The sequence below is a fragment of the Naegleria lovaniensis genome, assembly GCF_003324165.1.
Source record: "Naegleria lovaniensis strain ATCC 30569 chromosome Unknown tig027, whole genome shotgun sequence".
NCBI lineage: Eukaryota > Heterolobosea > Eutetramitea > Acrasida > Naegleriidae > Naegleria > Naegleria lovaniensis.
In genome coordinates, this window is record NW_025407849.1 from 149,100 (window position 1) to 176,607 (window position 27,508).

At 38.5% G+C, this 27,508-nt stretch overlaps 11 protein-coding genes across 11 annotated transcripts; 5 read left to right on the forward strand and 6 right to left on the reverse strand.

Annotated features, from left to right (window-relative positions):
* Positions 1 to 354: 354 nt before the first annotated feature.
* Positions 355 to 8,434, reverse strand: C9374_006324 (uncharacterized protein; the record flags this gene model as incomplete). The annotated part of the gene is made up of 2 exons (XM_044696172.1): positions 355 to 7,673; positions 7,753 to 8,434. The coding sequence occupies 2 exons, from the start codon at positions 8,432 to 8,434 to the stop codon at positions 355 to 357; spliced, it is 8,001 nt and encodes a 2,666-aa protein (XP_044547015.1).
* An 877-nt stretch (positions 8,435 to 9,311) lies between these two features.
* Positions 9,312 to 10,139, forward strand: C9374_006325 (uncharacterized protein; the record flags this gene model as incomplete). The annotated part of the gene is made up of 1 exon (XM_044696173.1): positions 9,312 to 10,139. The coding sequence occupies one exon, from the start codon at positions 9,312 to 9,314 to the stop codon at positions 10,137 to 10,139; it is 828 nt and encodes a 275-aa protein (XP_044547016.1).
* A 179-nt stretch (positions 10,140 to 10,318) lies between these two features.
* On the reverse strand, positions 10,319 to 11,469 carry C9374_006326 (uncharacterized protein; the record flags this gene model as incomplete). The annotated part of the gene is made up of 3 exons (XM_044696174.1): positions 10,319 to 10,893; positions 11,134 to 11,150; positions 11,201 to 11,469. 3 exons carry the CDS (start codon positions 11,467 to 11,469, stop codon positions 10,319 to 10,321), a joined length of 861 nt encoding a protein of 286 aa, XP_044547017.1.
* Positions 11,470 to 11,825: 356 nt separating this feature from the next.
* C9374_006327 (uncharacterized protein) lies at positions 11,826 to 12,437 on the forward strand (the record flags this gene model as incomplete). Its single annotated transcript, XM_044696175.1, has 1 exon — positions 11,826 to 12,437. The coding sequence occupies one exon, from the start codon at positions 11,826 to 11,828 to the stop codon at positions 12,435 to 12,437; it is 612 nt and encodes a 203-aa protein (XP_044547018.1).
* An 80-nt stretch (positions 12,438 to 12,517) lies between these two features.
* C9374_006328 (uncharacterized protein) lies at positions 12,518 to 15,265 on the forward strand (the record flags this gene model as incomplete). Its single annotated transcript, XM_044696176.1, has 4 exons — positions 12,518 to 13,703; positions 13,766 to 14,196; positions 14,259 to 14,624; positions 14,729 to 15,265. The coding sequence occupies 4 exons, from the start codon at positions 12,518 to 12,520 to the stop codon at positions 15,263 to 15,265; spliced, it is 2,520 nt and encodes an 839-aa protein (XP_044547019.1).
* A 290-nt stretch (positions 15,266 to 15,555) lies between these two features.
* C9374_006329 (uncharacterized protein) lies at positions 15,556 to 15,945 on the reverse strand (the record flags this gene model as incomplete). The annotated part of the gene is made up of 1 exon (XM_044696177.1): positions 15,556 to 15,945. One exon carries the CDS (start codon positions 15,943 to 15,945, stop codon positions 15,556 to 15,558), a length of 390 nt encoding a protein of 129 aa, XP_044547020.1.
* A 443-nt stretch (positions 15,946 to 16,388) lies between these two features.
* C9374_006330 (uncharacterized protein) lies at positions 16,389 to 17,490 on the reverse strand (the record flags this gene model as incomplete). Its single annotated transcript, XM_044696179.1, has 3 exons — positions 16,389 to 16,621; positions 16,676 to 17,077; positions 17,130 to 17,490. 3 exons carry the CDS (start codon positions 17,488 to 17,490, stop codon positions 16,389 to 16,391), a joined length of 996 nt encoding a protein of 331 aa, XP_044547021.1.
* A 322-nt stretch (positions 17,491 to 17,812) lies between these two features.
* Positions 17,813 to 19,637, forward strand: C9374_006331 (uncharacterized protein; the record flags this gene model as incomplete). The annotated part of the gene is made up of 3 exons (XM_044696180.1): positions 17,813 to 18,167; positions 18,339 to 18,663; positions 18,731 to 19,637. 3 exons carry the CDS (start codon positions 17,813 to 17,815, stop codon positions 19,635 to 19,637), a joined length of 1,587 nt encoding a protein of 528 aa, XP_044547022.1.
* A 108-nt stretch (positions 19,638 to 19,745) lies between these two features.
* Positions 19,746 to 22,067, forward strand: C9374_006332 (uncharacterized protein; the record flags this gene model as incomplete). The annotated part of the gene is made up of 3 exons (XM_044696181.1): positions 19,746 to 21,353; positions 21,436 to 21,750; positions 21,804 to 22,067. 3 exons carry the CDS (start codon positions 19,746 to 19,748, stop codon positions 22,065 to 22,067), a joined length of 2,187 nt encoding a protein of 728 aa, XP_044547023.1.
* Positions 22,068 to 22,121: 54 nt separating this feature from the next.
* C9374_006333 (uncharacterized protein) lies at positions 22,122 to 24,148 on the reverse strand (the record flags this gene model as incomplete). Its single annotated transcript, XM_044696182.1, has 5 exons — positions 22,122 to 22,168; positions 22,220 to 23,066; positions 23,130 to 23,744; positions 23,792 to 23,927; positions 24,009 to 24,148. 5 exons carry the CDS (start codon positions 24,146 to 24,148, stop codon positions 22,122 to 22,124), a joined length of 1,785 nt encoding a protein of 594 aa, XP_044547024.1.
* A 439-nt stretch (positions 24,149 to 24,587) lies between these two features.
* On the reverse strand, positions 24,588 to 27,385 carry C9374_006334 (uncharacterized protein; the record flags this gene model as incomplete). Its single annotated transcript, XM_044696183.1, has 5 exons — positions 24,588 to 25,107; positions 25,159 to 25,459; positions 25,589 to 26,000; positions 26,053 to 26,453; positions 26,602 to 27,385. 5 exons carry the CDS (start codon positions 27,383 to 27,385, stop codon positions 24,588 to 24,590), a joined length of 2,418 nt encoding a protein of 805 aa, XP_044547025.1.
* Between the last annotated feature and the right edge of the window lie 123 nt (positions 27,386 to 27,508).

The following is a 27,508-nucleotide window of genomic DNA, read 5'->3' on the forward strand; positions in this document are numbered from 1 at the left end:
TAATAACTATGTGATTATCATTCTGTCAAGATGATAATTCCGTCTCTCGTGTGAGAGATGAGTATGTGATCGGAGCACTTTAAAACACCAAAAAATCATTGTTATCATTGATGGAGTATGGTGTGCTCTCCGAGAGTAAGTTGTTGTTGTTGTTGTTCATTATTTTTAACGTGTGTGACTTTTTAATTTTGTAAAGAAATAATTTTCTTGTAATTTGAACCCGCACGGAATAGAAGCAAGCTTATGAATCAAATATTAATGAAACACAGAATTAACTTTTAATATCAGTAATTTTAATTACACACATGTGAAAAAATCACATTTAGAATCTTGGTACATTTCCAAAAAATACATTTAAAATCCTTCTGCTAATTCAAAGTCATAATTTTGAGCATGTGTCAAAGTGGAAGCCTTTGCTGCTGCAGCTGCCTTCATCTTGAATGCTACCACTCCAATCACACCCGCAGCTGCTGCAGCCACTCCTCCCACAACCACGAGTGGAACAATTACGGCAGCAGCAATGACTCCTCCATTACCATCATCTGTCTTTTTATCGGTCACTGTGGGAACGCTTTCAATGAGTAAGGAATTTGAAGAGGTCGTCTTGGCAGAAATTTTCACACTTGTCGAGCTATCGGTAAGTTCAACGTATGCTGTTAAGGTACCATTGGTATCGTAGGATGGAACTAGAAATTCTAATTTGGAGGTCGAGAGGTCCTTGTTGAGAGTTGTGACTAGATTGCCATTCAATTCAAAGGTAAATTTGGCACTCACCGTTCGACCAGAATAATAGGTAGAGAATTGACCATCATTGATGCTTAATTGAATGGAAGCTTGGGAATTTTGAACTTGTCCTTTGGTTGTGTTAAATTGTAAGGAAATAGATGAAAGGTACAATAATTGACAATTCGATCCAACATATCCAGAAGTACATGAACATTGATCGCTATCCACACATTTTCCATTTCCAGAACAAACATTCGAGGATGAATTAAGTACTTCATAACATTTGTGTAATTGACATTCCAAACCATCATATTTCGAAGGACACACACAAGTATTGTTCAAAATACAAGTACCTCGACTGGAACATGCGTCTGAAGAGGTTCGTCCATAACAAATTGGAGTCGAGCAATCGGAACCAGTCCATCCTGAATGACATGAACAATCTCCTGGAGTGTTACAGGTACCATTTCCATAATTACACACTTGTGACGTGTTGGCTAATTGTCCAGCACACATTGGCACTTGACAATTAGTTCCATACCATCCAGTGGTGCATGAACAAACATCTGGAGAGCTACAATTACCATGACCTGAGCAAACTGTGGAAGTTTCATTGGAAGGAATGCCATAACATTTTGGATATTGACAATTAGATCCTACATAGTTGGAGGAACATCGACACACATTGACATCATCACACGATCCATGTCCGCTACAAACAGTTGAAGACTCATTTGCCAAAATGCTACTACACTTGGCTAATTCACACCAACTACCTCCAAAATCATTGTTACAGGCACAAATATTGACATCGATACATGAACCCCTTCCGCTACAAACTGAAGTTTCGTTTTGCAAGGTTCCATTACATTTTGGAAGATTACAGAATTGGCCTCCCCAACCAGCTGAACACACACAGAAGTCTACTCCTTGACAGGTTCCGTGTGCATGACATACAGTAGATGTTTCATTGGATGAAGTACCATTGCATTTTGGATATTCACAATTTGGTCCAGCATAATTTGAAAGACATCGACACACATTGACATCATCACAAAAACCATGACCACTGCAAACAGTTGCTGTCTCGTTTTGTAAAATTCCATAACATTTTGGATATTCACAATTTGGTCCTCCCCAATTTGTGGAGCAAGCACAATCATTCACTCCTTGGCATATACCATGTCCAGAGCACACGGTTGAAGTTTCATTGGATGAAGTACCATTACATTTTGGATATTCACAATATGGACCTGAGTAGTCTGAATGGCAAGCACAAACATTGACATCGTTGCAAGATCCGTGTCCATGACAAACCGTAGAGGTTTCATTGGAAAGAATTCCTTGACATTGAGCGAGTTGACACCATTGACCACCAAATCCTTCATTACAAACACAAACGTCAACATCCTTACAGGAACCTCGAGCAGTACAAACAGTTGATGTTTCATTGGAGAGAGTGCCATTACATTTTGCAAGCTCACAGAATTGTCCTCCATAACCACTGTTACACACACAAGTATCCACATCGTTACATGAACCTCTTCCGCTACACACGGTTGAAGTTTCATTTTGCAAAGTACCATTACATTTTGGCATTTCACACAGTAAACCACCCCAATTGGAGGCACATGAACATTTTCCAGCAACACAAGAACCGTGAGAACTACACACAGAGCTATCATTTTCGAGAGTTCCATTACAGAGGGCAACGTTACAGAAGGTTCCTCCATAAGCTGGATCGGTACAAGTACACTTGTTTGGGCCAATACAATTACCTCTTCCACTGCAAACCGTTGAAGTTTCGTTGGAAAGAATGTTATCACAATAGAATAATTCACAGAATTGACCACCATATCCCGAACTGCATTCACACGTGTCGACATTGGTACAATTTCCAAATCCACTGCAAACGGTCGTTGTTTCGTTCGAAAGAGTACCATTACATTTTGGATATTGACAGAATGGACCTCCCCAATTTGAGAAACAGTCACATTGATCGACACCTTGACAAGTACCATGTCCTGAACACACAGTGCTTGTTTCATTGGATGCAATTCCATTACATTTTGGATATTCACAGTTAGGACCAACGTAATTTGAGTTACATCGACACACATTCACATCGTCACATGTACCATGTCCATAACAAGCAGATGTCTCGTTTGAGAGAATTCCATTACATTTTGCAAGCTCACAGAATGAACCTCCATAATCACTGTTACACACGCAAGTATCTACGTCGTTACATGAACCTCTTCCGCTACAAACTGAAGTTTCGTTTTGCAATGTACCATTACATTTTGGATATTGACAGAATGAACCTCCCCAGTTGGCAGAGCATCGACAAAAATCGACATTGTCACAACTTCCTTGTCCATTACAAACCAAGGATGTTTCGTTTTGAAGAGTACCGTTACATTTCACAAGTTCACAGAATTGACCTCCATATCCATAATTACACTCACAAACATCAAATGCTTGGCATTGACCCTTTCCACTACATACTGAAGTTTCATTAGCCAAAGTTCCATTGCATTTTGCGTATTGACAGAAAGGACCATCGTACTGAGAATTACATTCACACTTGTCAACATTTGTACAAGCACCTTGACCATTACAAGCAAGACTACTATTCGAGAGAGTACCATTACAGAAAAAGAGTTCACATAACGGACCAGCATATCCAGTCGAGCACACACAAGTATTGATGTCATTGCATGATCCATGGCCACTGCATACGGTTGAGGTTTCATTGGCGAGAGTATTGTTGCATTTGGCGAGTTCACACCATGATCCTCCATATCCTTCATTACAAATACATGTGTTCACATCATTACAGGAACCTCGACCGGTACAAACAGTTGATGTTTCATTGGAGAGAGTGCCATTACATTTGGCCAATTCACAAAATTGACCACCATAACCTTCACTACAGATACAGACTTCGACATCATGGCAAGAACCACGTCCACTACAAACACTTGAGGTTTCATTTGCCAAGGTACCGTTGCATTGAGCGAGTTCACAAAATTGACCTCCAAATCCAGTATTACAAATGCAAGTATTCACGTCATTACAGGAACCTCTTCCACTGCAGACTGTCAATGTTTCGTTTGCCAAAGTTCCATTACATTTTGCGAGTTCACAAAATGGACCGCCAAATCCTTCATTACAAACACAAACATCGACATCATTGCAAGATCCACGACCATTGCACACAATTAAAGTCTCGTTGGAAATAGTGCTGTTACATTTTGCAAGTTCACAAAATTGACCTCCAAATCCAGTATTACAAATGCAAGTATCAACATCGTTACATGATCCTCTTCCATTGCAAACCGTTGATGTCTCATTTGCCAGAGTGTTATTGCATTTTGCAAGTTCACAAAACTGACCACCAAATCCAGTGTTGCAAATGCAAGTATCAACATCGTTACAAGATCCTCTTCCGCTGCATACTGTTTCATTGGCTAGAGTTCCATTGCATTTTGCAAGTTCACAAAATGGTCCTCCAAATCCAGTGTTGCAAACACAGACATCAATATCATGACAGGAGCCTCTTCCGCTACAAACAAAGGATGTTTCGTTAGCCAATGTTCCATTGCATGGTGCGAGCTCACAAAATTGACCTCCATATCCAGTCGAACAGTAACAAGTGTTCACATCATTGCAAGAACCACGTCCACTACAAACACTTGAGGTTTCATTTGCCAAGGTACCGTTGCATTGAGCTAGTTCACAAAATTGACCTCCAAATCCAGTATTACAAATGCAACTGTTCACATCATTACAGGAACCTCTTCCTCCACACACTGTCAATGTTTCATTAGCCAATGTTCCATTACACTTTGCGAGTTCACAAAATGGACCTCCAAATCCTTCATTACAAACACAAACATCGACATCATTGCATGATCCATGACCATTGCAAACAATTAAAGTCTCGTTAGAAACAGTGCTGTTACATTTTGCGAGTTCACAAAATTGACCTCCAAATCCAGTATTACAAATGCAAGTATCAACATCGTTACATGATCCTCTTCCATTGCAAACATTAAGTGTATCATTTGCCAAAGTGTTGTTACAGGTGGCTAGCTCACAAAATTCACCTCCATAACCGGTATTGCAAACGCATGTATTCACATCATTACAGGATCCTCTTCCACTGCATACAGTTGATGTTTCATTTGCAAGAGTACCATTACAAATGGCGAGTTCACAAAATTGACCTCCATAACCCCCATGACAGACGCAAACGTCGACGTCGTTGCATGAGCCACGTGCACTACAAACATTGGTCGTTTCGTTAGCCAATGTTCCATTACACTTTGCGAGTTCGCAAAATTGACCACCAAATCCAGTGTTGCAAACACAGACGTCAACATCGTTACATGATCCTCTTCCATTGCAAACACTTGAGGTTTCATTTGCCAGTGTACCATTGCATTGTGCGAGCTCACAAAATTGGCCCCCAAATCCAGTTGAACAGTTACAAGCATTCACATCATTGCAAGATCCTCTTCCGCTACAGACTGTCGAAGTTTCATTTGAAAGAGTACCATTACAAGTGGCGAGTTCACAATTGTCTCCTCCAAAACCTGAATTGCAAACGCATGTGTTCACATCATTACAGGATCCTCTTCCTCCACACACTGTCAATGTTTCATTAGCCAAAGTTCCATTACACTTTGCGAGTTCACAAAATGGACCTCCAAATCCTTCATTACAAACACAAGTATCAACATCATTGCAAGATCCACGACCATTGCAAACAATTAAAGTCTCGTTGGAAATAGTGCTGTTACATTTTGCAAGTTCGCAAAATTGACCACCAAATCCAGTATTACAAACACAAACATCTACATCGTTACAAGATCCTCTTCCATTGCAAACATTCAGTGTCTCATTTGCCAAAGTGTTGTTACAGGTGGATAGCTCACAAAATTCACCTCCATAACCGGTATTGCAAACGCATGTATTCACATCATTACAGGATCCTCTTCCACTGCAAACCGTTGATGTCTCATTTGCCAGAGTGTTATTGCATTTTGCAAGTTCACAAAACTGACCACCAAATCCAGTGTTGCAAACACAAGTATCAACATCGTTACAAGATCCTCTTCCGCTGCATACTGTTTCATTGGCTAGAGTTCCATTGCATTTGGCTAGCTCGCAAAACTGACCACCAAATCCTGAGTTACAAACACAGGTGTCAACATCATTACAAGATCCTCTTCCACTGCAAGCCGTTGTTTCGTTAGCCAATGTTCCATTGCATTGTGCGAGCTCACAAAATTGGCCCCCAAATCCAGTTGAACAGTTACAAGTATTCACATCATTGCAAGAGCCTCTTCCGCTACAGACTGTCGAAGTTTCATTTGAAAGAGTACCATTACAAGTGGCGAGTTCACAATTGTCTCCACCAAAACCTGAATTGCAAACGCATGTGTTCACATCATTACAGGATCCTCTTCCTCCACATACTGTCAATGTTTCATTAGCCAAAGTTCCATTACATGTTGCGAGTTCACAAAATGGACCTCCAAATCCTTCATTACAAACACAAACATCGACATCATTGCAAGATCCACGACCATTGCAAACAATTAAAGTCTCGTTGGAAACAGTGCTGTTACATTTTGCGAGTTCACAAAATTGACCACCAAATCCAACATTACAAATGCAAGTATCAACATCGTTACATGATCCTCTTCCATTGCAAACCATTGATGTCTCGTTTGCCAGAGTGTTATTGCATTTTGCAAGTTCACAAAACTGACCACCAAATCCTGAGTTACAAACACAGGTGTCAACATCATTACAAGATCCTCTTCCGCTACAGACTGTCGATGTCTCATTTGAAAGAGTACCATTACAGGTGGCGAGTTCACAATTGTCTCCTCCAAAACCAGCGTTGCAAACGCATGTGTTCACATCATTACAGGATCCTCTTCCTCCACATACTGTCAATGTTTCGTTTGCCAAAGTTCCATTGCATTTAGCTAGTTCACAAAATTGACCACCATAACCTTCATTACAAACACAGACGTCGACATCATGGCAAGAACCACGACCACTACAAACTGTGGATGTCTCGTTTGCCAACGTACCGTTGCATCGTGCATATTCACAATTGTCACCAGCATAATTTGCATTACATTCACACATGTCAACGTTGGTACAATTGCCACGACTGTTACACACACTTGTGTCATTTGAGAGAGTACCATTACAGTACAATAGCTCACAGAATTGACCTCCATATCCAGAATTGCACTCACAGACATCGACTTCGGTACAATTACCACGAGAACTGCAAACCAATGATGTCTCATTTGATAAAATACCATTACATTTCAAATATTCACAATTAAGGCCACCATGTCCTGAATAACATTCACACTTGTCGACATCTGCACAAGTACCATTTCCATTACAAACATTACTCGTGTCATTGGCTAAAAATCCATAACAAATTGGAATGGAACAGTTCAATCCACCATGGGAGATGTCACATTCACATACACCTGGTGCAGTGCATGAACCATGACCGTTACAGACATTGGTTTCATTCTGAGAGATTCCATAACAAACAGGAAGGCAAAGGGAACTAGCGCTGTTAAATACATAACCACTCTCGCAATAATCCAACGTAATTTTACGAATCAAATTGCTTCCAGTGTCGGCAATGAAAATAGTTTTACCATCGGATGAAATTGCAATACCTTCAGGTGAGCTCAAAGTTGCTCCCAAAGCTGAACCATCTCCAGAAGTTGCAGATCCAGCCACAGTTGAAATGTTTTGAGATGAAGCATCAATGACATGGACTCTAGTAGAGGTTGTGAAAAAAACATCTCCATTAGGAGCTACTGCAATGGCAAGAGGTCCATTGAGATCTACAGTTGTAGCCGTAACATTTTCAACATTTTGTTCATTTGTAGAGCCTTGATGATCAATATATATATATTGATGGATAAAACAACAGAATTAAAAACAAGGATCATTGACAAGTTGAATACATACCACTTCCTGCAAACGTAGAAACTTCAGAGAGGTAAATCTTTCTAATTCTATTATTGTTTTTATCGGTCACATAGACAATGACGTCACTAGATCCATCAGAAATGACAGCAACACCAAAGGGATTGTCGAATTTAGCAGTGGTGGCCGCGCCATTTTCAAATCCTGCAACTGTACCAGCATGGACAGAAGAAGTTAACAACGAAAGGTCAACCTTGCCAATCACATTACTACCACTATCAGCAACAAAGAGAGAATTCGTCGAAGAGTAAAATGACACACCTAGTGGATTTGAGCCCGAGTAAATGGTTTGAAAAATTGAACCATCCGTTGTGTTTTTCACTTGATTTGATTCTGAGACATAGATCATACCCGAATTGTCAATAGAAATTCCACTGGGACTGGTCAGAGAGGAAGAAACGGTCGCAATCGAATACGTGCCAGAGCTCGAATCATAGTCCAGTTGTCGTATTTTACCAGCACCTTTTTCTGTGAAGTAAATGGTGCCATTAGCTGCAATAGCAATTCCTGAGGGAGCGTCCAATGTTACGGAAGTGGCATCGGTGGCGCCCGAAATTCCACCTCCTGCAACGGTAGTAATGGAGTATTTGGGAGAAACTGAACCTGTAGCAAGTACAAAAAGAGAGTCATCGTTGTTGATGGCAATGGTGAGAAATGCTACCATCAACAAGAGCGTCATCATGAAACAAGAACGAACATGGTTTGATGTTTTTCGATTGGGAAAATGTCGTGAATGAAAGGAAGAAAATAAATGAAAGGAATTACTGCCAGCAACCATCATTGTCATCTTCACAGTTATGGTCTGATGTGAAATTGCACAGTGAGAGTGTTGGTTGTGTGAAATGATGAAGTTGTTTTTTTTTTGCAGTTGTCACTTGTCGGAGTGAATCACGTTGCCATAATATGAAAAACAACTCTGTAAAGAGTGCTAGGTGACAACTGGGCGGAAAACCTCATGCACGAATCTTGTTCCTTCTTCCAAAGATTTATATTCCATATCCAGACTTCATCACTGCCACAAGGTTCAGTGAAAACAAATTATAACGGAACGGAACAGCAACATGGTTGTTTGTTTTTCAAGAAGGGTTGTTTTTTGCCTGCAAGAGTTCTTTACTACATGATTCAATTATTGGCAACTATTGAATAATTGAGTTTTTTGTTTCGTGCAACACCAATATCCTAAGTTCATGTGTTGAAACAACAGTCCTGTAGATATGCTACCAAAAAATTTTGATCAAACGCTTTAACGATGGGCATCACTCTCCTTCATTGAATAAAAAAAGAAAACAACAAATCAGAGTTACCTACATACAGCCAACTGGTCGCACGCAACAATTGTTCATTATTACTGAACCACCTTTGGATTGTACAAGAAAAGAAGATCACAGTGTTTTGGCGAGATGGTGTTATTTAAGGAAGATCATCGAGTAAGGTTTAAACATCTCTATAATAATCCGAATTATTCGGATTTTACAGTAGTGCTGATACAGTTGAACAAACGTATTCGGGTATGGAAAGGTATATTATCGGTTCATAGTAATATGTTTCGGGAGCTATTTAATCCCTATGAAGAAGAAATTGCATGCCTTGAGTCAGAGTCTTGCCAAGAGCTACTAACGTCCAACGTGCTCCTACATTCAGAGTTGGATGAACAATTGGATGATGGAACGTCTCGTACTCCCAGTACTAGCCCATCACGAAATATCGTACATGATCTACAGAAAAACGATCTTGAGAGTTTCAACTGCTCTCCAATCCCACAATCAACAACAGCACTTAATCATTCCGTGATTGATGAATGGATTGTCAATAACCCATCGGAAGAGGAAGCCCTAATACAACTATTAGAGTTCTTTTATACAGGAGAGATAACTTATAATATACAACAAGCTCTGAATCTTCTCGTCGTGGCTCAAAAGTATATGGTACAAGGAAACCTTATTGAAAGTATACAGGTAGAGCTCGAGACGAATATCAAGCCATCGAATTGTTTTGTAATTTTCAAGGAGCTTCTTAGTTTAAACGTTCTATTGGATCCATTCTTGGAAAGAGTACTCCATACTTGCGTCTCTGAAATGAGCAAGAATTTAGATTCAATTCTAACCTCAAATAAGAATGAGTTGTTGAATTTTTCACCTTCCACTTTGATTACCTTTTTAAAGGCAGCCACAAAGATCAAGTACGGACTCAGATGTGACGGAAAAAAGCTATTAAGGTTATTATTGATTGGCTTATGGAGGATGTCGACACTAGAAAAACTTTCATGCCAGAAATTAAGTCACTCGAAGCCCAAATTAATTACCAATTCAAATACTAATAGAATTTGCAAAACAATTCTGAAAATTACCCAAGTTTTTAAAAACCATTAATGATAAATTAGAGATGAAGAGATTTATACTAAAATTACAATTAATTCGTTGAATGATCAAATCAATAGAAATTACATCTTAAAAATATTGAACATTAATTTGTTGTGCTGCTTTCACGTTTTGACCAACAAATTGACTTCCAACATAAGCGTTCTCTTCCTTCTCCAAACGCTGTCTTCTCATGGTCTTTCGAGGAGCGCCTGATACGTATTGTAAAATCGTTTCAAATCTCGATCCACTTCCATCACTGCAGCAATATTTCCACAACGATTGCAATAATTTGGAGCTGACCAAATAGTAGAGAGTTTGTCATCCCAAATCACTTGATATCCATCCATACATAATTGATGCGAACGAACAATATGATCAATCTTGTTATAACTCATAAATTCATTGGTAATTTTCTGTGAAAAGTTGAATCCTGCTCCTCTGGTGTTAATTCCAAAATCGAGTGAACTCGATGAAATTCCAAAATCTTCGTCATCATTCATGGGATCTGACCACAAGAGGTCAGTAATTGGTCCCTCTTCTGGAATATCCTTGAATCTTTCCAAGACACGAATTTGATCGAGAGTAGCGATGGAAGGTGATAAACCTCCATGAACACAAAAGAGTGAATCATCGACCAAAGCACACACAGTTAAATAATCCATCATGTCTGTGAAATATTTCCAAACATTGACATTTCCATATTTCATGGTACATTCTTCGTAGAAGCCATATATTTGAGTGATGGGTCTTGATTCGTGATTTCCTGAATATATGATTGTTGTTATGATGATTGTTATCATAGATGGAAATGATGATGAATAATTCCGACGAGAGAATAGTGAATGATTCATAAACACCCATGGTTCCGTTCACAAAATTCACAAGTATATGATCAAATTGATATATTCGATTTATATATTCCATGTTGATGATGATAAATATTTCATATCACACATTCAAAGAAAAAATAATTTTCGAAATGCCAAATGTCATCATCACTTACCTCTCAACAATGTAATTCTCTCCGGATATCTCAATTTATAACAAGTCAATAATGAAATAGTCTCTACGCTTGATTTCCTCGATTCACATAATCTCCCAAAAACAAATAATTCGTATCGGGAATTTTACCAGCCACTCTAAACAATTCTTTGAGATCAGGAAATTGACCATGAATATTACCAACAATGGTTACTGGAGATTTGACACGTTGAACGTTGGCTTCATCGATGAGAATTTCTTTCACTTTTTCACAGACAAATTTAATTTCAAATTCGGTGAGAAGACGACCTGCTTCGAGTTTTTCAATGCAACGATTCACGTCAACGACTGATGACATTTTTTTGTGTGATTTAAAAACCCAAATACTGGACAACAAATGTCAAAGAATTTTACAATCAAGAACAAAGAGTTGAAAATACATTCAATTGATTTTCGAATTAATTATTAATATATTCAATAAGAAACTCATCTACAAAAACCTTACAATTCTCCACCAATCAATCAACAAATAGCCATTTCCATCCAGACATTTTAAATGCCAAAAGTCAAAAAAAAAATCTGCTTTGACTATAAACACGCGTGCACTCGCCAAGACAACTTGAAGCGTTGTTGAGCCTTGCAAAAGTTGTCATTTTGTGTTTTCAAACACACACTGAATTTCATTAACAACATTTGTCTCATACAAGGACTTACATGTCCTCTCCAGCATTAGAATCATCCAATCATCCTTCTCAAGCTACCTCTGGTAATTCAAATTCTTTGACTACAAATTCTCCTCTTGTCTCTCCTCGTGGTGGCGGAATTGGTCCAAAACTTGCTGCTCGTTTAACTCTCTATCAATCTTCAATTTCTAATTCTTCTTTATCTCCTACAACTGGTTTATCAACACCTGGAACCACTTCTTCGTCCTCTCCGCAACCATCACCTCGTACACTTGAATTAATTAGTGTCTTTGAGAAGAACAATAATAATTCTCAATTAAATAATACAAAGAAGAGTAGTACAGAATTAAAAACAACATCCATCGCACAAGCACCATCATCCGTGGTAGTACTACCCTCTGTATTGACGACCAGCAGTCATAGTGTGAAAAAAGTTAATTCCACATTATCCACTTCAACTTCACCTCGAAGAAAAGAAACGAGTGACAATAGTGACAACAAGTCTTCAACCACAAGAAAACTCTCGAAAAGTACTCCAACTCCAACCAGTACCAATTCACCAGTATTGAGTCAAGCTCAAGCTTCTTCTACTGCTCGTAGCACAACCAATTCGGAAAAGAAATTACCAACAAACAAGGAATGAGTGCAAATTCTGACTCGACCATTTCTGCCACTGGTCAGCAACCACAAGACAAGAAATTGAATTCTGGAATTGCTGCCAAAATGGCATTGTTTAATAGTCCACCACCACCCACGTCAACAACTTCTGGAACCTCTCCGAGAGGAATGATTTCACCAAGAGGTGAATCATCCAATGTGTTGAAGGAAAGAAAGAATGTTTTTGAGAATTCTCAACAACAAACAACACCAACAAGTACTACTACCAGTAGCAGCAATGCTGACACCAATGTTGTCCCTACTGGTAGTGTTGGTTCAATTAAGGATCGATTTTCACAATTTGAAAAGAAGAATACAGAGGATAAGACGACAACAGTTTCACCAAATACAAACACATCATCGAGTGGTCCAAAGTGGAAACCAAAGACTGAAAATGCAAATTCTGCATCTACAACAACACCTCCTCCTTCTTCAACAACCAGTACACCCACCACGGTTGTGACAAACACCTCTCCAAAAGTAGCTGTCACTGCAGCAACTCCAACTGAAAAACCTACGAATGGCAGTGACAAACTTTCGTCATCATCCACTCCACCAGTCAGCACTACTACGGAGACAAAAACTTCTCCTTCTGCCAGCAGCAATAACCAATCGTCACCAAAAGAAGAAAAACAACCTGAAAAGGCAGAAAATAAGGAAACACCAAAGAGTGTCAATAATACTCCACCAAGCAGTTCTACAAGCTCGCCAATCTCAACACCCGGTACAACTTCACCTCCTTCAACAAATACAGTTTCAACAGCAGCAACTTCAACATCTACTTCAGGTGGTGTGAAATCCAAGTTTGCCATGTTCGAGAAGAAGGAACCAACATTGACCAATGAACCTCCAAAACCATCCTCCACTGAAAACGTGAGACGTGGCAGCGTTTTGTCAAGATATTCTGAAGTGATTAATAAGAATGAAAACAAGAATGAAAATAAGAATGAACATAAGACTGAAAATAAGACTGAAATTAGTACCGCTGCTTCTTCTACTGTCACAACTACGACCACTCCAACGATTACTACTGCCACAACTGTTGCAACACCTTCAACCAAAGCAACAAGTCCAAGTAGTACAACAACAACTGTCAATAGCTCAGATTCCAACAAATCGGTAGCAAGTGAAACCAGTGGTGTGAATGTGAAATCAAAATTTGCCATGTTCGAAAAGAAGGACACGCCTTCATCCACAAATGAATCTCCAAAACCATCTTCCGTCGTGGCCACCTCTGAAACCACAACACCAAGTAAGGCGAATGCAGAAATTAAGCCATCAACAATACACCATCCGCTACAACAACAACCACAGAGACTGCAAAGGTGCCAACACCAACAACGACCTCCTCTGGTTCTACCTCTCCTTCGAAAGGTACTGACACAACACCAGTTTCAACAAGTTCAGATCAGAACAGCAGCAAGACTGAAACAGAGGCTACTACCTCAACGAATGCAACTGTGAACACCACTTCTCCTACTACAACAAGTTCTGGCAGTAGTACTACTTCAACAAGTTCAGGTAGTGTGAAATCCAAATCCAACATGTTTGAAAAGAAGGAGCAAAGTAGTACTTTGACTGAAACATCAAAACCTTCTGCCACTACCACTTCTCCCACAGCAACAACTTCTGTGAACTCAGCCACTACTTCAGGTGGTGTGAAATCCAAGTTTGCCATGTTTGAGAAGAAGCCTGAAGAATCCTCAACAGCAACCACATCTTCACCTATTGAAAAGAAGAATGTCGTCGAGTCAATTCAGCATCTGAAAAAGCCAATGACACGAACAAGACGAGTACTGAACCAAAGGTTGAGAATAAGGTAGAAAACAAAGTGAGCGAAACAAACAAGGTTGAAAAGTCATCCACTCCTGTCGAATCCAGCAATAAGGCCTCTCCCACAACACCATCCACCAACACTTCCACACCCACTGTTTCCACAACTTCGGGTAGTGTGAAATCTAAATTTGCCATGTTTGAAAAGAAGGACACGGGTAGCACTCCAGAAACCAAATCAAGTGAAGTTTCAAGCAGCAACAATAGTACCACCACACCAGGAAGTGTGAAATCCAAATTTGCCATGTTCGAAAAGAAGGCGACCGAAGAACCTTCCACCTCCTCGACCACCACACCTGAAAAGAGCAATACCACCACTGGTGAATCCACATCGAATAAGGTCAGTTTTGCCTTACCTCAAAAATCAGAAAATGCTACAGCACCTCAAAAACAACCCAGCGTCCAAGAAAAGCTTTCCAAATTTAATAGTAATAATAACAGTAGTGGCAATATAGTAGCAACAACTCGACACCTGTATCAACGACCACTCCTTCCACACCAGAAAGTGGTGGTTCTAAGGGTCTTTCAGTTTCAGAAAAGTTGGCCAAGCTGAAACAAAACTCGGCTGGATCTCCTCCTCCGTTCGGAATGATGATGATGGGAATGCCAAAGAAGGATTCATCATCTTCCAGTAGTGGCAGTAGCAGCAGTAGCAGTAGTAGTGGAAGTAATCTTGTAGAACCTTCTCATAAAGCCTCATCTCCACCCATGTTTGGATTGATCATGGGGTCAGGTCCAACTCCAAAGAGAGAACACGTTCCAGATGCAACCGAACATGAACGACAACATCATGGTATGCTCTCTTCCGATGCAATCATTACAAGAGCAAAGGCTCCAGCCTCCAATAAGAGAAAGACTGTTTCCAAGAAGAGTATTGATCATGCAGAGAACACCCGAAGAACGATTGCAGCCATTTATTTGGATGGAGACGAAGAGGAGGAGCATGAGGTTGATCGTGTAGCAGCCTATGCCGAATATTAATATAGATGATGAAACCAACAATCAGTTAAAGAGAGAATCCATTCGTACATTTTCAGATAATTTCATACTACTGACTATTGATCGAATCTTGATCAAGCTAGTCTTGATTCTTGTACAACACTCTCAATGAATGGAACCATCAATTTTCATAATGAACATGATCATTTGTTGCTATTATTTAATTACAATTAGTAAGGAAAGCATTAGATTTACAAATATTGATTTTTCAATGAAAAGGCTAAACTATTGGACCAATGTTGCCAAAGATCTCTGAATGTTTTGGATGGAAATTACTCTTCAGTCTCCTCATAATCTTCACCTTCTTCCCATTCTCCTTCATCATATTCTCCTTCTTCGTAACCTTCACCTTCCTCTCCTCCTTCTTCCTCTTCTTCAGTCCTACTCGCAACCACCACTGTCGAAGCTCCATGAAGGTGTTCCAACACGCTAGCATCATGTTCAATCAATTCCTTATTCAAGACACCATCTTCAGTGTTCACGTAAACCATCGTTTCATCGCCTGGTTTGCCGTAATTGAATTTACCTCCTCCTTGTTTTTTCTGATTGGGCACAAATCGGTGAGGTCTTCTTCGATCGTGTTCATTTGAAACTGTACGGTGCTTTTTGTGTTGTTTTCCAAGATCTTTTGGTTTGGGAAGTGTTGCATTAATTTCGTCCATTTTGTGTGTTGAGAGATTGTGTGTAAACAACTGTTGAGAATGATTGATTCTATTGATTCACAGTGCTTTTTTTAGTTTGAAAATTGCGTACGAACGAAGGTTGCTCTTCTCCTTTTAATGCACGTGCATGATCATTGTGCTTGGTTGACAAGCCGCAGAAGGTTATTAAATTCGTGTTTTTTCCTTTTTAAAAATATTTCAAAATTGGCAATTTTGTTGGATGAAGCTACTTTTGTACTCGAAGAGTTGAGGATTGTTTAAAGCAAATTTCAAACTTTCCTTGAACAGGTGTTTGTTGGTAATTGATTAGTATGAAACAAATGCTCTCACAAAATAGCTCAAGTCAACTTAATAAGACTGCAGTCCCTATGCTCAAACATATTTGAAGACTTTTATTCGATGATTACATGTGTCTACAACAAATAATTTAGAATGACTAAAGCTTAACGCCATTCCTGTTGGATACTGAAAGAATTAAGGTCTTTTCCATAGGACCCAATTTCCAAATGACCATTGCTTGACAGGACATGGACTTGATGGAAGTCCCAATCCGTAATAATGAAAGAGCCATCCGATTTATCGACAAGAACGGATTCTGGAGAGATGAGATTGTTGGATTGATGGTGATGACATTGGTAAGAATTAAGACAATTTCCATTTCTTGTAAAGACTTGAACTATGAATCAAGCAGACGTAGAAGGTTGATTCAAGCGTTGCTGTATATACTTACTTCGATTGTTTCCATTGTCACACACTACTAAATTATTCAAATGATCCAAGTCTATTCCTCTTGGATATAATAATTGTCCAAAATTGCTTCCTTCAGAAGAAATCGTATGCTCCACTTGACCGTTTTGAGACAATACTACGATTCTATGAGAAAAACAATCACAGACATAAATTTTTCCTTCATAGTCGACACAAATTCCCGTAGGTGCTTGAAACGGTGTGGACAATTTCCATATTTGTTTTCCGTCAAGATATGAGTATTTGTAAACATATTCTCTAGATGTAACGAGCAATGTGTTATTGGTATGAATGGCAATATAATTTGGTTTGTCACAAATGTTAATCACTTGCTTTAGAGTTAAACTGTGCAAGTGGAACGTTTGAATTCGCTTATTGTCGTGATCTTGATGAAAAAAGAGGTACAATTGAACATTGCGTCATGCAACACAGCTTACCTGAAATAAATAAGAGTTGGGAGAAGTGGTCAATAGCTATATCGAATGGGCTATTAAACTCTCCAGGTTTGTTTCCTTGACTTCCAATGGTATTTATCAGTTCAAACTGTTTCAGCTGCTTGGTTGCATCCTTCGAAGCTTGCACAGAGAACAAGCATGAAGATGAGGTATCATGAAACGAGCCGGCTCCGAAAAGGAGAGAATCAGTTTCCAATACATCGCTATTCAAATTATGTTTCAATCTTTTTGAATTTTCAAGAATCAACATGGGGTTATTATTTACAATGTTTGTTGTTGGGTGATGAAAAGCGTTGTTATACCCGCCATCTACTTCGGAATGCTCAACAAACGTTCGCTTCATTTTCTTCGGGTACAACACTGCTGTTATTGTAATTGTAAATTTGTATTGTTGTTTTGTTACGTATGATAATTTTTGATCATATTTTCAATAAACGGTGTCCAACACGCTTTCATCAAAAAGTTGATGAATAAATTTTTTACTTGAACGTTGTTGTTCTGGTTTTACAGGAAATTGAGTTTTTAATTTTTCAAATTGAATTGAACGAGAGAGTCTTTCCCCGACTTTTGTCCATGGAAGCAAGCAATCGCTAGCTGCAACGGTGATGACTCGTCGTTATCTTTCAACACAAAAAATAGTAAACCACTGCAGGTCAACAACAACGATGGCTGTTCCAACACCCTCTCTTCGGAATATGAAAAGTAAATTATTTACAATACGATCGTTTTATATTTTGGTTTTGGCTATATCGGTGGTATCCGTGGTCGTTTTTATTAGTTCATATAGGGGAGACTCATCAGCAAACAACATTAACCAGGAAGAAGGGTTACTTCATGGACATGGTGATAAACAACCACATGAAAATGTATTAACACATTCGGGTGGATCCAAGAGTTCTTTTGCTTTGCCATCGGATTTAAAGAAAGGATTTCCTTCTTCGGAGCAATCTGAACAGAAAGTAGTTGAAGAACAAAAGAAACCAGAAATTAAGGAATTAACGATTTGGTCTACAAGCTTTCGTATGTTTGATTTCATGATTTCATTATTTATTGAAATGATAATAATGACAATTAATTGAAATTTGGACAATTGGCTCAAAAATCATTGAACGTTGGACAACTACAAATGTGAACTGTTGATTGATAACTTTACTCACAACGTTCAATTTACATATCGCATTTGTTAAATAGATATTTCTCCAATTTTTTGTTTGAGACATTTCATGAAAAACGTTTTTGAAAAGAGGACAGGAATTAAGGTAAACATTATTGAAAAATCACTCAGTGGACATTGCCACTTAACGGGACATTGTGCTCGAGATTTGAGAGTTTTAAACCATGATACTGCCAAAGGTGAATATGGATGTACTGTTCCAACAGCTAAAGCTTTGTACGAAACTTACAAGTCAGATCCAGTTTTCAAAAACGTAGACCTCGTCATGTGCGATCACAACATTGCCATGTGTGAATTGTACATGCCGTTTGATGTTCCAATGGTTCTCTACTCTACGACAAGGTATGTTTTGTTCAATTTCTAGGCCATTATTCACACTTTTTCTCAATCATTGCCACAATTAAACTAGATATGAACTCTGGAGACATGATCCCAATAGATGGAGAAATTTGAATGAAAATATCAAGTTGATTGCAAGTAAGAAACAACACACAGTTGTTGCAAACAATTTGTATGATGCAAAATATTTGAACTACTTTACTGGAATGTATGTTCCAGTACTGGACAGTTTTTGTGGTTATTCAGCAGATGAGGGAACATACAATCCAACAAGGTCTGAAATTTTGATAGGCCCATCAAGACTCTCGGTGAACCTTAATACTCTTGTATTGAATGACTTTTACGGATATGCTAAAAAAGATCAGTCCTCTCTCAAGTTGTCAACTATTCGTGAACTCTATCCTCATTATAAGTACTCTGATTTGGCTCATCATCCAGCCATTGTAGTCATTCCTTATCAATTATCCGTGATGAGCTTTTTCGAGTATTACAGGTTAGCCATTCCAATCTATTATCCAAGTGTTGACTTATTGACACAATGGCACATGCAACATCGAATATTATCTGAGAAAACATGGCACATGGTTCTTCAAAGAAGACCTGGACGAGGATCTCCCGTTGAACATCATCCAAAATCAAACATTCCAAAAGAAATGGATCCAAACAACGAAGAAAATGCTGACAGTGTCAAATATTGGAACGAATTTAGCGATCTCTATCAATGGCCTCATGTCATTTACTTTTCTTCCATTGAAGATTTATATCAAAAACTTTCTAAAGCCACTCCAGATTACTATAAAGAAGTTAGTAAGAAAATGCAAGAATATAATCAGCAATTACAGGATCATCTCGTCAAACAATGGACTGGAATTGTGGAACGAGTGGCAGATCACAAACAACAAGGAAGAAAAACGTTTTCTAGCTTTGAAGAGGCAATGAAAACATTGTGGAATAAGGAATCTAAGTGTGATATTTAAGAAACTTTCACAACCTAAAACACAAACGATGAAACACTTTGTATTATTATAAACATTGCCAAAAAGCACTTAAGCGCGACCTTTTCCTAACTAAAAAAAGCGAAAAAAATGCTACAGCGTAATGTTCCTTCAATATCGTCGAACTTGCCTGATTCAAATATGATGAGCGATGAGACTCAAGCAGGATTCCCTTCATCATCATATTCCTCTCTGATTCAAACAGGAGATATGATCACTATTCAAGTGCCGGTACAAGGTGGACTTTCAAAGCCCTCTCACGCCGTTGGTACGCCATCATCCTCCGAAACGGGTAGTTGTGAAGTGATCAGCAAGAAATCATCAAGTAGAAGCAGCACCGTTGCTCATGCTTCGTACTATCACTTGCTATATGATTGCCCTGAACCTATTTGCCCACCCGATTTTGTGATTAATATCAAATTAATTGATATGAATATGGCCAAGGTACAAATCAAGGTGCACAAAGTGTTCTTGGCCGTTGAATCGACCTACTTCCGTGTTTTAGTCAATTCTGACTTTTCCGAAAATCAAACTTCAGAAGTAGAGTTTGAGCTTACATCCATAGAACGGGATGTGTTTGAACAAATTATTTTGAAATACATTTATGGAGAGAGAACTTTAATCATCGACAAAGGGTTGCCATATGCTTGTACATTATGTCTTGCTCACTACTTACAAATTAATGCCTTGGAGTGTCAGTTGTTGCAACAAATGACAAAAACAGCCAAGTACACTCGGCAACATTTAATTTATTACTCTCAACTGCGGGACCACACCATGCTAGCAATCAATTCTAATTTTCTCTCTCAATCATTGATTGCATTCGGAAAAGACATTTCAAAAAAGAAGGATGAGGTTATCAATTTACCAGTAGAATTTTTCATTTGGTTAATTTCATTGGATAATCTTAATGTCAGCAATGAAGATGAAGTCTATGATTTGGTGAATGAATACATTGAAAAGAATGAGCATAAATTAAGCACCAGTAATCTTTCACACATTGCAAACTCTAGCGATACAGGAGGAGCAGGCGATTCTAAAAACTCTATCGAAAGCGTTTGGGTGAATGTGAGAGTTCCATTCTTGTCGGACCAAAAAGTTTTGGATTTCATGGACAACAGAAGGATTTCCACTGAGCTGAAAATATCCTTGCTCCGTAAAAGACAAGTCTATGCTATTTACCGAGAGAAGTTTAAAAAGAAAGCAATGGCTTCGAAGCAACATCAACAACAACAACCATTACCACAAACACAAGATGGTTCTCAAGTGAATGCAAGTATGTCTGTTGAAACTAACAATGGAGGCGATACAAAACACAAAGATGATATCACTCCTTCTGCGTCAGTGACTGCAGTATCGCTAGCAGAGGATTTGATGATTGATTTAGATGACCCTCAATTTATCAAGAGAGGAAATATTGTCGAATATCTCATCACAGGAAGTAAGGGAGTCATTCAAATATGGGACATTAATAACAATGAGTGCCTCTCCACTTTCCCAACAGATTCATTCGTGAGATGTCTCGCACTATATGAACGTAATTATTTGTTGAGCGGTGGTCATGATAAGAAGATCAAAAAGTGGAATTTGAGAACAAACGAATGTGAACTTGTCTTGAAAGGTCATACCGACTATGTTCTTTCCTTTGCACTTGTAGATGACAGTTTGTATAGCGCAGGTGGAGTTGGTGATTCTACTGTAAGTTTTGTTCTTCACACATATGTTAGAATTCTAACCATACATATGATTGAACTCCTTACGTTGTCTTTTAATCATGTAGGTTAAAAAGTGGAATTTGAGAACCAACCAACTTGAAGCATCTCTAGAAGGCCATCAAAAGGCAGTTCTTTCCCTCATTGCTTATAGTGATTTGTATGTGTTCAGCGGAGGAGAAGATTCTACTATTCGCAAATGGAACGTGAGAACAAACAAGTGTGAATTGGTAATCACTGCCACAGCACAAAACGATGACAAATTGTGGTGTTTGGCAATTTATGGAAATGCCTTATTTGCAGGAGGCTCCAAGGGCAAAATTTATCAATTTAATGTCAATGATGGAAGATTGGAGAAAGAATGGGCTGCACACGAGAATATTGTATGGTGTCTTCTCGTTCATGATGATTACTTGTACAGTGGATCAAAGATAAGGTCATCCGAAGATGGAATTTACTACAGACTCCTGAGGCAGTCATGTCAGCTGAATCTCAAGTTGCAGCCTCCACCAATACTCCTTATGTATGCGATGCTGTGTTGAAGGAGCACACAGACAGCGTCAGAAGTTTGAATGTTTACAATAATTATTTGTACAGTGGAGGAGGTGATGAGAAGATCGTAAGATGGAACTTGCTTTCTTTAACTAAGGAATCTGTCATGACGGCTGAGGAATATATTTGCTCTGCATTATTGGCCTAATCTAAAATCAATACAACAAGTATTTACCAAATGGAGCTATACGATTGCCTAGGGTTATTGTGCTTTTGATTTGTCAAGCATTTCCTTAATATTTTCAATCACTGAATGATAATTGAAGGTCAACATATTGACAATTAATCGATATTCCTTACCTGCTTCAGGATTGTCTATAGCAATATTATGTGATGCATTCCAAATAATTTTCCACTCTGATTGAGTTGACAACTTCAAAACGTCTTGCTCCAACTCTTCGATCACATGTGCAGTACTTTTCATGTATTTCAAATGATCCTTACATTCTTGCGAATCATCTGGAAAGTGGTTCTGAGCACATGTGCCATTAATACTTGCACCAGCAGTTAAAATCATGAGTGGCAAATTTCCAAAGCTTTTCTTATGTGCAAGAACTTGCTGTGCTGAAGTTGTCGAAAAGTGAGCACTTTCCGAATAAATCACATTCGAGTACTTGTTAGAAAGCGCTGAAAAACGAAGAATTTTCCAGTCATTAGAACTCAGATTTCCCTTACTGAAAGGATTCAGTACTTGATCAGGTATAATGGCAGCTGTCAATCGGAGCGATCCCAATGGTGCCATTATCCTACCGGTGTTTAAATACAAATTTTCTTTTGCTAAATCATTGGCGATGGCCTGAGGATCAATACTCTTGTCTTGTGCCAATCGAAACGCAATGGTTTGATTCTCATGGGATGGATCAATTAGTAACAGTCCAGCAACTTTTTCAGGGAAAATTGAGGCATAGAGACGAACATTCATTCCTCCAAAAGAGTGACCAATTAAAAGAAGTTTCTCGCTAATGTTGTGTGCTGTTAAGAGACTATCCAATTCGTTCACTATTTGTTGTGATGTTCTAGGAGAGTATCCAGAATCACTAAATGAATAACCTGCTCTATCATACACGCAAATTTTAGTGTACTGTGAAATGGCGTTTTGAATATCAGACCAGTAAACTGAAGATGAAGAAATTCCAAGACCAGAATCCTATCACAAAATTCATCCATAACATGACATTAAACGTTGTAAAGTCGAATTTGAAATGCTTACCACTACTATGGTTGGATAATTGTTGATAGGAGTGCCTTTGCAATCAATGTGAATTCTATAAGAACTTCCATCTTTAGAATTGGTAATTGTGACAAGCTTTCCCACTGGCATCACCTCATCTATAGCATATCCAACAGATTGATAAAGGAATGCTAAAGAAAGTCCAAATGGAAGTAACAGCAAAGCATAAAAAATTATTTTGCATATCATGTTTCCTACACAATATTTTGTTACTTTCAAGTGTTCCTTATATTTGTAGACAGATGATTGTGAGCGTCGTCTCATGAGTCCCAGGTTTGTATGATCTTTCAACTCCTCATCGTAATACCCAGAATCTGCTCTATACTTTAAAAATCCGTCATCTTCATCTTCTTCTCGTGAAGATCGAGGTCTTAATAATTTATCATAATGAAATGTTTCGGAGGTACCTCTCAACTTGACCCATTTGTATTTGAAAATATTCATTACAAGACTCAAAAATCCAAGTGCAATTAATCCTAAAGAGCAAATACCTGCCACATATTCAACCTCTGCAACGCATGCATATGTTATAAATGCTATAAATCCAATCACAATCATCAATGAGGATAAAAGACATCTCAAAATTAAAAAACACTAAAACTCGACAATTAAGCAATCACTGTGTTCCAACGTCAACCTACTGTGAGTGATGGAAATTGCTTTTGCTTGTTTCTACGATCCAAACATAGCTTTAGCAAAACATCAGAAAATGCATCTAATAACACCAATACACAATAAATAAAGCAAACGACTAAAATCCAAACAGACGAGTAGGAGCTATTATGTTCAAAGATTTTCAATAATACATGTCGGATCACGTTCCATCCTCTTTTCATCAATATATTATTTCGTACTCACTTTGTAATTGTATAAAATCCTTCTAAATCCGATTGAACAGAAAACAAAATCGCAACCCCGAGTGAAGGTAATCCAATCAGCAACAAGACGAGCGCTGATGATAAAAAGAACGCGAGCCTATGAATTTTATGGAGACGCATTTTTTGATTTTTTTTCTCGTTCTTGTGATTCGAATTCGAAGCAATGTTTATAAGGAGGAATGAATGAAGAATACATTGGATCTAGATCCGTTTTCATTTCTATTGAACAATGTGCTACACGGAATGGAATCAATGTGGAAGGTAAAAGGAATGATTGTTTTTCAAAAGTCATGGGAGAATATATTGGTGTGAACTTTTTTACAAATAACATATGTGGAAGTGAGGAAATTAGTGATGTTCATGAAGGTGATTCAAGAAATTCTGAGTGGAACAATCATCTTTGCCTCTTGACACACAAATTGGACAATCAAGAGTGGTTGAGTCAGAATCATGACACGCTTCACAGTGTTGTACAAGCTCAGATTCGGTCAATTGAGGGAAGAAGCAAATTGGGCAATCCCAATTCCAAACTGTTGCTCATACGAATTGTGACCACAAACTAGTTGGTGTTCGTCATAAAAGGTTTTTGCAATATAAAGACCGCATGTGGGCAATAAATTGTTTGATTTCCACATGTGGTTTCATGTTCATGTAAGTCACAGAATGCAAGAGCTAAATCACAATACTTGCAAATGACAATTCTGAATTGGCATTCACTGGTGAGGTGTTCTTCGAGTGCCGATTTGTCCATCGTTTGATGGCATTCGGTACATTCGCATTCTTGATGGAACTGTGCTTCGTGACTTTCTCTTTCATTCAGTTTCACAACCTGATTACATTTGGCGCAATTATAAACATTTCTTTTACAGTGAGGTAAATGCATGACATAGGTTCTCTTAGATACGGCTCTTTTACAATTTTCACATTCAACCATGTCAACATTATCAATTATTACAGGAGGTTGTGCCGTTGCAGTAGACGATGATTCAACTTGGGGTTTTGTGGTAGAATCATTTTTTTCAGCTTGTTTTTCATCTTCTTCTGAGAAATCTAATGCTGGAGCAAAATCAACCTTAATACTAATATTATTGTCAATACTCGTGACATCAATATTCTGAGAATATACTTACTCAAGATAGGGATCACTGATTACACAAATTGAATAATCGGGCTCGCATTCAAGTACCTCGATAAAGTGTGTTTTTCTTCCGTACACAACTGGAATGGACATTCCTTCGTTGAGTGTACTGAAATTTCGCAATGCGTTTTCAAGCAATGCCTTATGATTCTGCATTTTGTAAAAATCCTTTGAGTGAGGCTGTAGTTTGATATAGGTACCCTTATTCAGGCTCACGCATCTAATGTTCAACTTCACTCCTTCCTTAATAAATAAACATTTCATGATCCAATCTGGCAATATCATGCATGAATCTGGGATGTGAATTGTTGGCAACCGACATATTGTTTCACTCCTTTCCATTATCAATTTCAAACATGAGAGGAAATTTTAAATCTGAGAATTAAATATTGTGTCAGCAGCTGAAGCTGGAAGCAATATACGATTTCCAAATTCAAATGTCGATGGAACCGTAAGATCATTAGAGTACAATTCTTTGGCGTAGGTGGCGCTGTAGCAGATTAAATCATCCCTGAAAGAGTTCATAGTGGGATATTTCAACAGTGTCTGTGCCTCAGAGCGTTTAAGTCGTGTATATGCTCTGGATGCTGTCATGGCATCATAGTTGGCATATGTTCTCATATCCACACGAGCACCGTTGTCAATGAGCGACTGTCTAATCGATAATATTACAGACTCCATGGTAATGGATTTTTTACCTGACCATGTATTGTTGTTGAGAGAATCAATGCAAAAGGTACCTCCAAAACTCACTTGTCCTGTGAATATTTCAAAGCGAGGTCTAATCACTCGAATAAATGGTGCCTCTGATGGGAATGTTGCCGGGAATTTGACCTACAAACATTTACATGTCATGTCGTTTGAAAATTCGCGTTTCTTAACTTACCTCCAACACAACATCGGTATTGTTGGTGTCAAACTTCTTGGCATGTTCGTTAAGATCTTTGGCTAACAGTGAATCTTCAGGGAATCCAAACAATCTCACTTCCCAAACAAATGGATTGTCACCAATAGGTCGGACTGAAAACCCCTCTTTCTTTGTATTTTCCTCATTCTTGATAATTTTGTAGAGCTCTTTCATAATATATTTTCTAGAATCCATGCTTAATGGCAATGACCCATTGTTGTCATCACCCCATACCATCTTGTAAAATTTAAGAGCTTGCTGGTCATCCAATTTTGAAACTGGAGTTGGAGTAGCTTCTTTGGGCTCGTCATCAACTTCACTTTCATGGGAGGTAATTTGTAAATTGGAAACAAAAGGATGTTTCTTATCTTGAGAGTGCGCTGTTGTACATTATTCATGTAGCATTCAATTGCCTTATTCAACAACACGGAAAATGAGTTATGTGAAATGTCATAACTTAGATGTGAATTCACATCCATGACAAATTTCTTGTAGGATTTTTGAGCATTGCTCGTCAACTTTTGCCACAATTTCTCATTCGCTTGTAATCAATTTTCACTCTAAGACGCTGATTGGTTTTCTCTCCATACTTTGAAGGGTATGTGACGTCAAAGAAGAAGGTCTCATTATCAATTGAGAAATGAACCAACTTTTCCTTTTCGTCAATTCCATAATATTTGATATCTGGCTCTTCCATCGATGTCTGTTTCTTCTTACTCGTGTAAGCAGAAGATTGTTTTGAGACTTGAAGATTCTTTCCTTGCAAGGCCATACTGAAAATGTCTTGAACAGATTTCAATTTAGGAGTAAAGATGGGTGATAAGGGACAATTTGAATCATTCTTACATGACGAGAGCCAAAGTCTTACTTCCCGATCAATAATATCTTCCGTTGTTTTAATTTCTCTCTTGATGGTCGTTGTGATTGTTTGATGCAAGGCTTCACCTGCTCCGAGCAATGAACACACCGATGAAACAGTAGCAGTGGAAGAGCCAGACTCGGAGGAGGATGAACCTGATGCATCGGTCGATGCTCCAATTGAATGGCCCCGATTACTCTTCTTCAATTCTTCCTCTAATGTTTTCACGAGAATTTGTTCAATTTCTTGGAGATCTCGCTGGACCTCTGAGGATGAATTGTTGTTCTCGTGATGATGATCGCCTTGAGAGAGTCCCGATTGAAACCAATTACTAGGCCAAAAACGACTCTTTCCAAAATTGTGGATGATGGAAGAAGCAGTGTTGCTCGGAATTGGTGAACTCGTTGTGGAAGGATGATGATGTGATGAATCTTTGTTCGGTGTTTGAGACATTTTTTGTAAATGAGTTTGCAGCGTGAACTTTGGTGACATCGAGCATCAAGACCCTTCGAGAACAAGTCCTCGATAAGAGTTGTGCTCAAGACTGAATCTGCACCAGTGGAGAATGCTCCAAGG